This window comes from Arvicola amphibius, chromosome 2 (genome assembly GCF_903992535.2).
Source record: "Arvicola amphibius chromosome 2, mArvAmp1.2, whole genome shotgun sequence".
Taxonomy (NCBI): Eukaryota; Metazoa; Chordata; class Mammalia; order Rodentia; family Cricetidae; genus Arvicola; species Arvicola amphibius.
The window spans coordinates 126,449,274-126,462,691 of record NC_052048.2 but is presented as its reverse complement, the minus strand read 5'-3'; the positions used below and the strand labels follow the sequence as shown (position 1 = coordinate 126,462,691).

At 42.2% G+C, this 13,418-nt stretch overlaps 1 protein-coding gene across 6 annotated transcripts in view; it reads left to right on the top strand.

The window, feature by feature from the left end:
* The window catches only part of Ltbp1 (latent transforming growth factor beta binding protein 1), a 384,816-nt gene that overhangs the window by 211,186 nt on the left and 160,212 nt on the right, over positions 1–13,418 (top strand). For all 6 annotated transcript variants that reach the window (XM_038319233.1, XM_038319232.1, XM_038319231.1 and 3 more), the window contains 2 exons: positions 6,098–6,322; positions 7,918–8,192. In XM_038319233.1, the coding sequence (XP_038175161.1) occupies positions 6,098–6,322; positions 7,918–8,192 (500 nt within the window). The remainder of the gene's footprint in view (positions 1–6,097; positions 6,323–7,917; positions 8,193–13,418) is intronic.

Here is a 13,418-nt window from a genome sequence, read left to right as displayed (position 1 = left end):
AAAGTGGCCTTCAGAGTTTGTAAAGCAGATAAATCAAAAAAAAATGTGCTCCTCTGTTCCTCTCTTCTGACTTCAGGTGGAGGCAATCATCGAAGCATCCCCTTGAGTCTTGTCGCCACTAATTCTTCTTGGGACAGTGAAGCATATGCTAAGTGAGAAGGAAAACACATCTTCTCTGTCTTGTTTAGGTTCTTAGGATCTGTAGTTGACTCAGAAAAAAAGAGGAGGGAATGGAGAGAGACAGGGAGAGAGAGACAGAGAGAGAGGGGGGAGAGAAGAGAGGAGAGAGGGGTGAGGGAATGAGGGAGAGAAGGGGAAAGAGAGAGGGGGAAAGAGGGAGGGAGAGGGAGAGAGAAAGAGAGAGAGAATGTGTGTATGTGTGTGTCCAGTGTCCGGAAGGTCACCCCAGGGCCTTACCCATGCTACCCAAGTGTTCTAACATTCTTAACCCAGCTTTCAATCATTATTGGACGTATTTATTACCTAAAATCTTTACACTGCTCCAGTATCCATCCACTTTCTGACTAAAAAGGAGGAGAGTTAAGGTGATAAAACCTTGGTTTTCTAAAAATGTTGCTGCCTTTAGGGTTTTAAGAAAACGGAGCTAGAAACACGCTGATATCCTCTAAGAGAGGCGTATTCCTCCGATCAGAGATAACTGTTAGAAATAGTTGAAGCAGCTCTTCCCCTCGATGCCATGTTCTGTGTACGGGCCTTTTCCAGATGGAGGGTTTTCCCTCTCCCATAAGAAATGGTCTGTCTGCTGGCTCAGAAAGTCCTGGGCAGGCAGAGGTTTTAGGATCAGCTGCAGGAGGCTCCGGAACATTGTGAGAGCACCTTTTAGGAATGAGCAGCTTAAGTGTTTTTACAGTCAACTGAGATAACTGGGGAAAAAAAGAGGCAGCCTATTATCACATCACAGAGTTTTAGAAAATGTCTTATTTGTATTTGAGTCCAAGCCTTTCGTATTTGTTATTTAAGTGGAGTCCCAATTTGCAAATGTGGAAGGTGACAATTCTGTCAACCCAAGCCTCTGAACACCACGAGCTGTTTTACAGAGCGCAGTGGATGATGGCGTGTGTCTGAAACACTTGATATGTTTAAAGCCTCTCACTCGCTCCTCCAAGAAGGATCCTTTGGCTCAGTTTGGCCTTTTATAGTAGCATCATGGGATACTCCGAGATGTTGTTATGAAATGACACTTCCTGGAGTAGCAGGATAATGGTTCACATACCTCTCGTCATGGCAGCAGTTCCCTGGGGACTATATGATGCAAGATGGTGAATATGAGGGGGCCAGCAAAATATCATGCCGACAAAGTTATGGCATTTCTCAGGAGGCATTCTATGTTCTCCCATCTAGTTAGATTTTCCAAAATATATGGACCATAACCAGAGTTACAACCGACATACCGCAGGCTTCTCAAGCCAACTTAAAGGGTAATTCATTCTTTTTCCTCTCCGTGTTCTGAGAAGGGTTATAGAATATTAATGGTATAGACCATAAGCTTTGCAGCAGTGCTTAGAGAGTGGTATGAACTTTGAAACAGAAGAAACTATTTGTAGCTAAATCCTACAGTCTGTAGATTGGTTTAGATTTTTTTTCTTAAATATATAAAAGATGACCTAAGGGTAAAAAGATTGCCTGCTGCAAACAGATCACTCTGAAGCTGTTGAGCTGAGTCAAGGGCCTTTGTACCTTTATATGTTGTCCTTGAGATTTTAGAAAGAACTGGAACAAGAGAATAGATATTTTGTTCCTCATTCATGAGTGCTTATGAATAGTGACCTTTTAGTGATTAAAATGGCTAGGCAGAAGCTGTTCTCCAATGACTGGGGACACGGGGTTATTAGGGCTCTTGGATGACTGTTGTTTTCTTCTTGGCTAGCATAGTCCACAGGACAATTATAGGGAAATCATCTCTGGAGTGACAGCCAGACAGACTTAGAGGACCTAAGCCCATGTTGGATTTTAGAGTCCATTAGCATTACTGGAAATACCTTATAAAAGCCAATTGGTTAATTTTAAAGATGGTTACTTCAATGAATTTATGTCAGTGTATATTATAGGCAGTCCTCAATTTACATATCTTAACAATATTATTTATTTAGGAAGGGTCTCACTATGTAACCTTGGATTTCCTAGAACTTGCTAAGTAGACGAGGCTGGCCTTGAACTCAGAGCTCCACCTGCCTTTGTCCCCTAAGCACTGTGATTAAAGATGTGTGCCACCATGTCTACCTTTACGTTGTTGCAGCTTAATAGATGGAAACATTCAAGCTGCTCAGCTTTTTAATGTCAAAACATCAAAGGGGAGGGCATAAATATGTAGAGCAATGAAAGCAAAACAATAAGGCTATTCTTTTTACCAGTTCATATGTTAGAAGTATGAAGAATTGAAATGGTTTATTTCTTTGATTGGAACCAGTCAAATAGTGTGACCCTGTGGGTGATCTTCTCATTGTATTACTTATAACACAGAATCTCTCTTTTCCCCCTCTAAATCCGCAGTTCTCAAGCTGTGGGTCGCAACTCTATTGGGCTTGAATGATCCTTTCACAAGGTCACCTAAGACCACCAGAAAACACAGATATTTACATTATGATTCATAGCAATAGCAAACTTGCAGTATAAAGTAGTGATGAAGATAATTTTCATGCTACAGCTATCCATAGGGAATTGTATTAGAGGGTCGCAGCATTAGGAAGGTTGAGAGCCACTGCTCTATGGACCTTCACACCCCTCTTCTTTTGGACAGAATTTTGGAATCAAACTCAAAGGAGTTTGATACCAGACTTGTGCACTTGACCAGTCTCCTTTTCAGAGTGTTACTGTTACTTCCTTGAAGTCCATACCATCTTTTGATTATCCAGTTTTGTTAAACATTCTGTGGTTCTATTGCTTTGGGGTTAGAAGGCAACAGGACTACCTGCCTTGATGTGTGTCCCCAACTAAGGGCTGTGTAGCACCTACTCATCAGCTGAACTTGGCAGGAGGGATAGAATTAGGTACTGGTCATGATAGATGCCTGCCATTAGCAAAGGGATTGCTGGACAGAGACAGCAATGATGTTTACATTTGATGCATTTGTTCAGGGTACGTACCATGGTCGCTAAAATTCCTGCAAAATTGGAAGAGAGTCTGTGTTCCACTGATGAATTATTCATAGGACATTTGCATAATATATTAGTGTCTTTAAGTATGGTACTCTTCACTGTTACTCAGGGTACATTGAGCTCACCCGGTGAGCCAAATTATGGTTTTGAAGATGAAGTCAGAATTGAACTAGGAGTTCCAAGGATACTGACTGCTGGAATCATTTTGACTACCTCTTCTTTTACCTGGTTCTCTCAGAGTTGATGGGATATCAGCAGAATTTCAGGGGTTCCCTAGAACCCCGCTAATCTGGGTTGTTTGACTCGAGCTGAGACATGGGCCTAGAACACAGTTTCTGGGTTGTGACCTGGTGATGTTTTCCAGCTCTCTCTCCTTCTCCAACTTCTCAGTTTCTGCCATGTTCTACTGAGCCTCCTCGCAGATTCCATTGCTTCCTGTTTCTCTCATTGCCTGCTGCCGTCACCCCGGGCTCTGTTTCCAACTTGTCTCTCATTTATTATGACAATTTCCAAACTGGCCCTCCCAGCATTGTCGCTTTTCTGCTCAGCTAATCCTGAATGCCATCTGCAGCGCAGCCTTCCTGGAACATGCTGGCAACCTTCTTAATCCCCTCGTTCAAGCCTCAGGATAGCCTGTCCATCACAGAATAAAGTCCAAACCCCATGTCACGTCTTTAATAACCTCTTGGTCTGACGTAAACCTTCACGTCCCAGCTTATAGCCTGATCCCCTCCCTTCCTTTAAAAGCCTGGGTTTTAACAAGAAACATTGCTTTCTCAATTCTCTCTGAAGTTCTAAAGGGTTTTATTGATATGTTGTAGTCATTGATTCTTTGTGGTTTTAGTTATCCCGCCTTGTTTAATGTCACTGGTGAACTGTAACGTTCTTGAAGGGAACAGACGGAAGCTTCTTTACAACCTAAGGAACGTGTTTAACAAAATGGCGGACACAGAACCGTTCGCTTCTTTTGATGTTTATGTTTATCTATTTCTTTATGTTTTCAGACCTTAAACATTTCTGCTAGGTTCTGAGCAATGTGTGAAGGGTGAAACTAAACAGGACTCATTTTCTGACCTCACAGAACTTCAATGGAGGGAGGTATACACAGTAGTCTGACAGCTGTCATGTAATGCACTATGTGACCTGAACGGTAGTGCCTGAGAGGCAGCTCCGGATGCTTCTCAGAGAGGCAAGGGCCCGGCAGAGTCTAAAGGACAAACAGGAAGTCAGTCTGCGGAAGGGAGCTGAATGGAAGGTGTCCCAGGCAGCGGACTCCCCAAGAAGCTTGTCAGTGCTGACTGAAGTTCAGTGGGCTGTGCTGTGAGAGCTGGGGTGAGCTTAGGAGTGCTGAGATGCAGACAGAGCGGAAGAGGGAAGTTCGAGAGTAGATATCAATTGAGTGAGGAGGGGGAGAAGGAACCACGTTTTACTAATGACCACTCCGGGGCCAGGGCTGTGAGAAGGGGGATGGTTACTGCTAAGGATGGCGGGAGCTTGGGGGTGTCTATGGGATGTCTCCGTGGAGATATATAGTTGTAGACAGTTTGAAGTTCAGTATAAAGCTTTGACAGGATCCCAAGTTTGAGGACAGTAAAATGATAGCAACATTTGCGGAGCTCGTCAAGAAGATGGTAGGAGCAGACCACAGTATGCAGCAGTGTTAAAGGAAGGCTTCTGAGAAGAATGTGCAGATGGCTTAGGGAAGGAGGCAGGAATCAAATAGATGAGCAAGGTGCCGTAGTAACCAAAGGAGAGTGACACAGAGACCGTTGTGTCCTTAGGAGGATGGGGTCTGTAGAGGAAAAGGCATGTCCTGTCCCAAGGTATCTTATAGTTACATTGGGAAGTAAAGAAAGATTTTAGGCAAGCGTAGTCATGATGGACACCATTTCAAGAACATGAAAGCTAAGAAGAAATAGAGTCGAGGGGCTTTTCTTGTTCAAGTGGGAAGAAATCTGATGGCGTTTAGAGGCTGCAAGGATGCACTCACTAACAATGAGGAAGGTCCGCCATAGCTGAGTTTCCCAAGTGAAAAACTGGAAATTCTTCACCCGATGCATCTTCTATCTTTTGATATTTTGATAAGTAAACAAACTTCAAACTAATGATCACTCAGATACTACCAGGTATCTGGGTTTGTTTCTTTATTTGTAAAATGGGCTGGAAAATCCCTATAAAGCATGCTTCAAGCTGTCTGAACTTTATGTCCTGCGTAGCACATAGTTCATTGTCTTCTACATAAACAAAATTTATTACTCTAATTTGTTACTTTATTTGTTCTCTGAGCAAATACCTACTCTATGCACAATATCTTTTAGGTACTGAAAACATGATCAAAATATACATATCTTTTCTTTCCATGCCATGAAGTTTATAATCTATGTTAGAGTTGGCTAATTGCCAGTAAACAGAGATGCAAAGCAATTTCAAATTGCAGGAGATACTTAAAATGGTACTGTGGTTCATAGTAATCCTGAGTAGTGGTTACTTCATATGTACATACATGCATGCATACATATATGGATGTAAGTTTTGTTACAGTTTTATTTATTTTATGTGTTTACATGCATATGTATGTGGGTCTGTTTGTGTGCCATGAACCATGTGTGGAGGTCAGAGGGAAAGCCACATGAATTAGTTCTCTCCTTCCACCATGTGGGTTCTGGGGACCAAACCCAGGTCGTCAGACGTGGTGACAGGCACTTTGCCCACTCCAGCCATCTGGTAGACCTACTTCATTCTTTCCCTGTGAACTCTTCTCTCTGTTGTTGGGGCAGCTAATCACCAACTCACAGAAGCTAGATGCCTTTTTATTGTCAGGAGAAGCTAACAGAAACTCTTCAGCCATATATGGACACCCAGTGGCTAGGATGTCTGGAATAGGATGTGTGTTTGGACGCGGAGGGAGGGTTCCCGTTGATCATTATGTAACCTTTGGGACACTAACCAGTTCTCACATCATTGTCTCTTTTCCTTTTCAGTAATTTGCCATCTTCCATGCATGAACGGTGGCCAGTGCAGCTCAAGGGACAAATGTCAGTGCCCTCCAAATTTCACAGGAAAGCTTTGCCAGATCCCCGTCCTTGGTGCCAGTGGGCCTAAACACTACCAGCACTCCCAGCAGCCAGGCAAGGCATTGGGGTCACATGTCATCCATTCCACACACACCTTGCCTCTGACCATGACTAGCCAGCAAGGAGTCAAAGGTAAGCTTTGCATTCTCATCTTGCTCATTGCCCAGTCCTCTGTCCCCAGGTCATGCCCGTAGAGAAGTCTCCACATAGATCCAGGCCTGGGGTTGACACAGACAGGAGAGTGGGAGTCTGTGACCTGAGGGATGGCAGTGGAGACAGGAATGTGGGCCCACGAATGTGGCTGCAGGACTGTCTAGGTCACAGTGAACTGGCATCTGGAAAATAAGAGAGCTGTAAGAAGCGCCTGCTCCTCGGGACTCAGCACCATGAAGTGATGGATGTGCAAGGCCAGAAACAAGGTCAGGGTTGGGCCCTGACAGCAGCAATAAACTAAGGGGCCCACACCGCACCCGATAATGAATTTTGAGGCTGACAGACGCTTAATGTGAGTCCCACGCGATCACTTCTCGTCACTGGGCCTCACTCTGCCCATCTGTAGAGGAAGGCAAACTAGGTCACTTGGAGCTCATGCGTTCTGTGACTAATTCATTCTTTCACAGCTGGCATCCTTAGGATCCTACAGCTTTAAAGGGGGTCAGAGAAGTGTAACTGGCTCTTCCTCTTTAAACCCTGGATGTGTGTGCCAGAAGATGAACATTTTGTCTGAAATTTTCTTTGAAAGGGGCAGTCTGTACACATAAATTCACACATAGTGTGTCGTCAGGAAGAATGCAAGCATATATATGTAAGAGATACCTAAAACAGATAAAAGAGGCACACGTTGTGAAACTGGATCTGTACTTTTAATGGAAAAATTTAAATCCTAAAATTTCTATAATGAAATTTCTTTAGAAGAAATTTTATGACATATACAAAAGTAATCTCTGAGAACCTTTTATCACTTGGTAAGGTGTGTTCAGCTTATTGTGAGAGCATCATGAATTCATATTTTGTGATCCTAGCTAAAAAAACCTATTCCTGTTTCTTTTTTACAAAGAGATTTATTTATTTTTATTTTATGTGCATTGCTGTTTTGCCTGCATGTATGTCTGTGTGAGGGTGTCGGAGTTCCTAGAAATGGAGTAACAGACATTTGTGAGCTGCCTTGAGGGTGCTGCGTTTTGAGTCCAGGTCCTCTGGAAGAGCAGTCAGGGCTCTTACCCACTGAGCCATCTCTCTAGCCCTAGTATTCTTGTTTCTTAATACATCATTGTTGAGATACTGTAGTGTCTGCATAATTGCATTTCTATTTAAATTCTTATTATGTGTGTGTGTGTGTGTGTGTGTGTGTGAACGTGTGTGTGTGCGCGCGCGCCCCTAAGTGCATGTGTGGAGGTCAGAGGATACTTGTGGAATTAGTTTTCTCCTTCCAGGATGCATCCTGGGGATTGAACCCAAGCCATCAGCTTTAGTGGCAGACACATTTACCAGTTAAATCATTTTACTGCCCACAGTTTGGCCTTTTTTTTAAATGCACAAATCTGTCACTTTGAGTACAAAATTCTCAAGAATTTTGATGTCTGTGTCACAAAAGATACTTTGTATATGTTATCCTTTGTGGAGTCTATTGGTAGGTGTGTGTATATAAACTCCATTTCATGTTTTATGAATCTTGAGTTTCCTATTAATGATTCACGATTAACAAATTGTCCTCCTGATCTTTGTAGTGAAATTTCCCCCCAACATAGTCAATATCCATGTGAAACACCCTCCCGAGGCTTCTGTCCAGATACACCAGGTTTCCAGAATCGACGGCCCAATGGGCCAGAAGGCGAAAGAAGCTCACCCAGGCCAGTCGCAAGTCTCTTACCAAGGGCTTCCGGTCCAGAAGACTCAGACAGTACATTCCACATACTCCCACCAGCAGGTCATCCCACATGTGTATCCTGTGGCTGCTAAGACACAGCTCGGCCGATGCTTCCAGGAAACCATCGGGTCACAGGTGAGCAGTGTGGTTCAGGCCATCTTGATAATGTTTTCTGGGTGGGACATCATCCTGATAAGAAGCCAGGCCTTGTACAAACGAATTTCTACAAAGAGATTGGTAAGCTACAGTGAATTTAGAAATAAGATTTTTATTGAATCATAGCCCCACACATTCAATTACTTTTCATCTCTGCCAGTCTCGTGCAGGGAGCAGAACTTAGCATCTAGAATGAGTATATCACATGGTCTACAAAACCCATTTATTTTGTGTCCCTTTGCAGAAAAAAAGTCCTGCTGACACATGATGTGTAGAATAATTTTAAGTAGTGAACTTCAGGAAGTTGTTGCCAGACTTTCATGGTCACTTGTTCATACTTGTACACGCATGTGCACAATGATCTGTGTGCAAAACATGCCAGCCCTGAGATGTGGTAGAGGAGCTACCTTATATAAAATTGTCTGAAAATATTTTCTTAGTGCTTTGATAATTTAGATATTAGTGAATAAAGCTTAATTTGGAATCTCCTATGCAATAATAATTGATATCATCTTTTGTTTCCTTTTAATCTGCAATTAAGATGGCAATGAATAAATTATTCAGTGTGAATTTTAAGTGTTATTGGAGTTATGTAACATGAGAGCTGGCTTGTTGGGGTTTCTGTCCTGCCCAGTTCCCACAGTCATTAGGCCCCAAAGAAAATCATACAGAGGTCTCCATAAGTTATAAAATTGATTGGCCTGTTAGCTCAGGCTTCTTATTAGCCCTTATAACTTATATTAATCCATTATTCTTATCTATGTCAGCCACATGGCTCAGTACCTTTTTCAGCGGGGCAGGTCACATCCTGCTTCTTCTGTGGTCTGGGCAGGACTGCGGGAGAGCTTCCTTTTTCCCAGAATTCTCCTGTTCTCCTTGCCCTGCCTCTACTTCCTGTCTGGTTGTCTCACCTATACTTCTTGCCTGACTACCAGCTAATCAGCATTTATTTAAAATATAATTGACAGAATTTAGAATTGTCCTGCACCAAATTATTATGTCTTTAGCCTATATCATAGAGTGGAAGAACATTTCTTTTCACATCCCTCCATTGAATCTGTGTCTTGAAGGCAGCCTAAATTTTTAATTGAAGTGCATTTTATAATTAAAATATAATTTATTATTTTCCTTCTTCCCATGCCTCCATCTAGTCCCTCCTCTGTGTCCTCTTACTTACACTTAAAATCATGGGCCTCTGATTTCTCTTCCCCAACCACTTGGTTCTGCCGCTTTGGGAAATGTGGTACTTTGTCCTGTGATCCTCTACCTGCCTTTTGGTCATGGCTTAAATACCCTACAAATAGAGTAAGGAATATGTATTCTTCATTTCAAGAATAGTATGTGGGAAGGTGGAGAGCTAAAAAGGAAAAGGAGAAATGCCTTAGGCTTATAGAACCAATCGTTATTGCTTAAGAAACCTTTCACCCCAATTTAGATGCTAAGTCACTGTAGGATTCTCACCACCCTTCTTGAAGAACTGAATTTAGTTTGTGGATCTGAATGAAGTTGCAGTATGCAGAATGGAAAGGCATCATGGAGAATTAACAGATTTTGTTTGGTGTCAGGGGCCCAGCACTTGGTGGCAGAGAACCAACTTCCTTATCTACAAATTGGAGGCAAGAATATAGTGCTTATGAGTTATGTTAAGATATGACATGATAATTAATGTGAACCACATTTTGTAAATGTCAAAGAACTATGAAAATATTAGCTTAGAGGATACTGATAGCGTCAAACTTTTGAAAGAAGCCAGAATTCCTGGTTGTTTATGTTTATGTCGTGTAGCTTTTTAAAGATGGAAAAACCCTCAGTCTTCCAAATATAACATTTATCTGCCTATTGATACCCGAAGTACCTACTTCTGGGCGTGTGATAGCTAATTCTGATTGTCCTTGATTCAATGAAAAGATGCATATGACATTAATATAGCACTGTTGCGGGTGCGTTTTCAAGGGCTCTGGCACAGCCAGCAGTTTGATGCATGGGCAGGTTAAAATCTGAATCGAGTGTTGGGAGCTGGTAGAACTATAGAAAGTGAGGTTTGGTTGGAAGAGGCAGGTCACCAAGTTGGTGATCATAAAGTACCCACTCACTGTAGGCCCAGAAGCATGGAACCAACCTACCATATGCTGCCGCCTCTGCAGCCACGAGGCGAAATGCACTCCTCCTCTCAGAAGCTGAGTTCCCAGGCGTCTTGCTGCAGTGGCGAAACAGCTGCCTGGAACAGAGCACTTGAAATGGCTGCCACCTCTCCACTGCAGTCGTGTTGGCAAACGCTCTAGAGAGAAGGAACATCATCCATTTAAATTTATCTCTGAAGGAAAGGGCACAGATGGATAGGAGCAATGTGGCTGGAGATAAATTGTATGCACGTCATAGTTTTGCCCCAGATGAGGCTTGGAGACAGAAGGTGAGTTTGCTGCCATTTGCATTGTTTAATCGTGCCAGCTTAGGTTGGCCATAGAGAAAGGGAAAAGCAGATCCTTTTAAAACTCTGTGCCCAGTACCTTTCTCCCCAGTTTCCAAGTTGGAGCACAGATGATAAAAAAGGCTTTGAAAATGAAACACAACAAACTTGCCTTTCTCCTATAATATCAGACAGATGATGCTAACTAGAAAAGATGAAAACAAATTAGTTAGAAGCCTAAACCAGACTGTTCAGTTGAAGTGAATTGAGAGATTGATGGAGTTACCTAAATAATTCAAGCCCAGTGGAATACTCTTGCCTTATCTGGAGCCTGTTCTGACTTTCGGCTGAATGGTCCAGACGGTGATCTCAATTCTTAATTCATTTTGCATGTGTAGTCACCGACACATAGCTTCAAAATAAGACCTATTTCATCAGACATTCCTAGCATGTATTTGCCTTTCTGCTTGTGAGAAATTCTGTTGGAAAGTGAAGATTGCCGAATTAATTAGTGCAGTTCAGGTGAAGCATATAATTATTTGAAAATAATCGGTAGTATATAGGTGTGTCCTGCTAGGATGTTGGAAACAGACACAGACAGGTGTGGATGGGTTTAAAATGAATGGGGTCAGGGAGAAAAAACAACCAACTCTATATCCCTTTCACCTTGCTCATTGGGCGTGCTCACTAGCTGCAGCTATTGAGACTTCACGTGGATAGTAATAAGCATGTAGGTCTCTATATTGCTATAAGAGGCCACACACCAGATGAGCTTTGCAGAAATAGTTCATATTTCTGTGACATAGTATATTAACTGGGCCATAGACACAACATTTACTGCAAGTGTATCTAAGCCATGGAACTTTCCTGGTGCAAAATTTCAGGTCTATCTAAATGGTAGAGAAAAATGAACAGTTGATTATAAAGTCAAGCTTACAGATCAAAGGGATGAGATTCAACAGGGAGAAGGTTTTCAGAGGTAGTTGAGGAAAAGAGTCTAAAGAGGCCAGAGAAGCAAGAGATTCCTGAAAGGCTTAGGTGCACATAATTTTAAAGATCTTAAAACTGGGGCATAGCGCAATGTTAACGGCTGGTGGTGAGGTCAATGTGTCTTGAAGCCTCCTTACGAAGAACCAAGTTCAGCATTTTAAGGGTGACACAGCCACACAGGACATGTGTGTTCTTCCAAAAATGTCCAACCTGAACCTAATTAAACCTTCACAGCTAAACTTCAGAGAGTAGGGAATACTAGGGGTAAAGGAAAAAGCTAAAATTATCACATAGTCACAGAAAAAAAAATAGATCCATAATGGAGGACAACATCGTGATTTTTATAACCATGTCATGAAAACAAAAGTCGGGTGATTTCTCTAGGAGGAGGCACGGGAGACATACAGTAGGTGGGAATGAAACTTGGTGTGCATGGTGGTAGGAGGAGGGCATACACATACCACAACATGTCTAGAGGCCAGATGGCATCTTAGAACTTTTTCTACCCTGCGGGTCCCAGGGATCTAACCCAAGGTGCCAGGCCTGGTTGCAAGTACCCTTACCCACTGAGCCATCTTGCTCAACTGAAACTGGAGTTTTTTTTTTTTTTTAAAAAAATAAGCTGGATGTAAAATGTTTCAAAAAGAGATTTAAAAAATTGAACTGGATATTAGATGTTACTTTGGAATTATTAGTTATCTAGGTGTTATGATAGTTTTGAGTTTGTGCAGGAAAGTGTTCTTATTCTTGTGAGCTGAGTGATAAAGGTACAGAGTGAAGCATCATAATGTCTGTAGTGTTCTCTCACAATGTACTCCATGTGAAAAGATGTGGAAAGATGGCAGCACCTTTTTGACCAGCAGTTCAGCATACAGGTTATCATCCGATCAGTCTTTGAATGGCCTAGCATGTTTGAAAATTTCTTAGGCGAGGAAAGGGGAACTACTAAATGTTCCTGGACTTATAAATAAAATAAAGTGCTTCAAACTGAACTTGAGAAATGCAGCTTTGAGACATTGAATGCAATTTTAGAAAAGGGTATTAACCAGTTTTGTCTGTTGGCTGGGGCTGGATGTGAGAAGCTGAATGTGTATCAAACGTGAAATGCTCAAGGATCAACAAAGGGGACTTGGAGATGAAGGTCAGTAGTCTATAGGGCATGGGTCATCATGATTCGGTTGTGGACCGCTGTGACAGAAATGAGTGTGGCTGAACTGTTCTGAGCTTTTCTACTTTGAAGCCAGGCCAATGTTCTTTGTCATCCGGTAGCTGACCCACGGGAGGAGGGTCTCAGGAAGGTAGCTGGCTGGATGTTTAAGGATAAATCCCACCTTGATTGGTATTAAAAATGATGTATTCGTAACTATGGGTCAAAGCACAGGGATTTATCAGTGGAATGTGAGGGGATTAATGGAGACAGCTCAGTGATGGGTGAATAGCTCTCCTGGAAGGATATTCATGGCAGTGAAGGACATTTTTTTGGATGTTGTCATAAAGAAGAGAGAGAAATAAATAACACTGGCCCTGGAAATTTCTGTGGTGATTTTAACCTTTGTAGAGCCTGCCAAGATAGAGGGAGGAAAACTTATCCCCCCTCCTCTTTTTTTTTAACTTTTGTAGAAAGTGTTATTTAATTTTTCATGGTCTAAAATATTTTCTTCTGTTAGGATCAGTGGGCATCACAGGAATCATTTAAAGAGTAGAAATAGAGAAGACATAAGGTGGTTTCGAGGGTAGACTTCCTGAAGCAACTGACAAGTCATAGTCTTAGCTAACCTAAGCTTCTGTGTTACTTGTATTAAATTGTA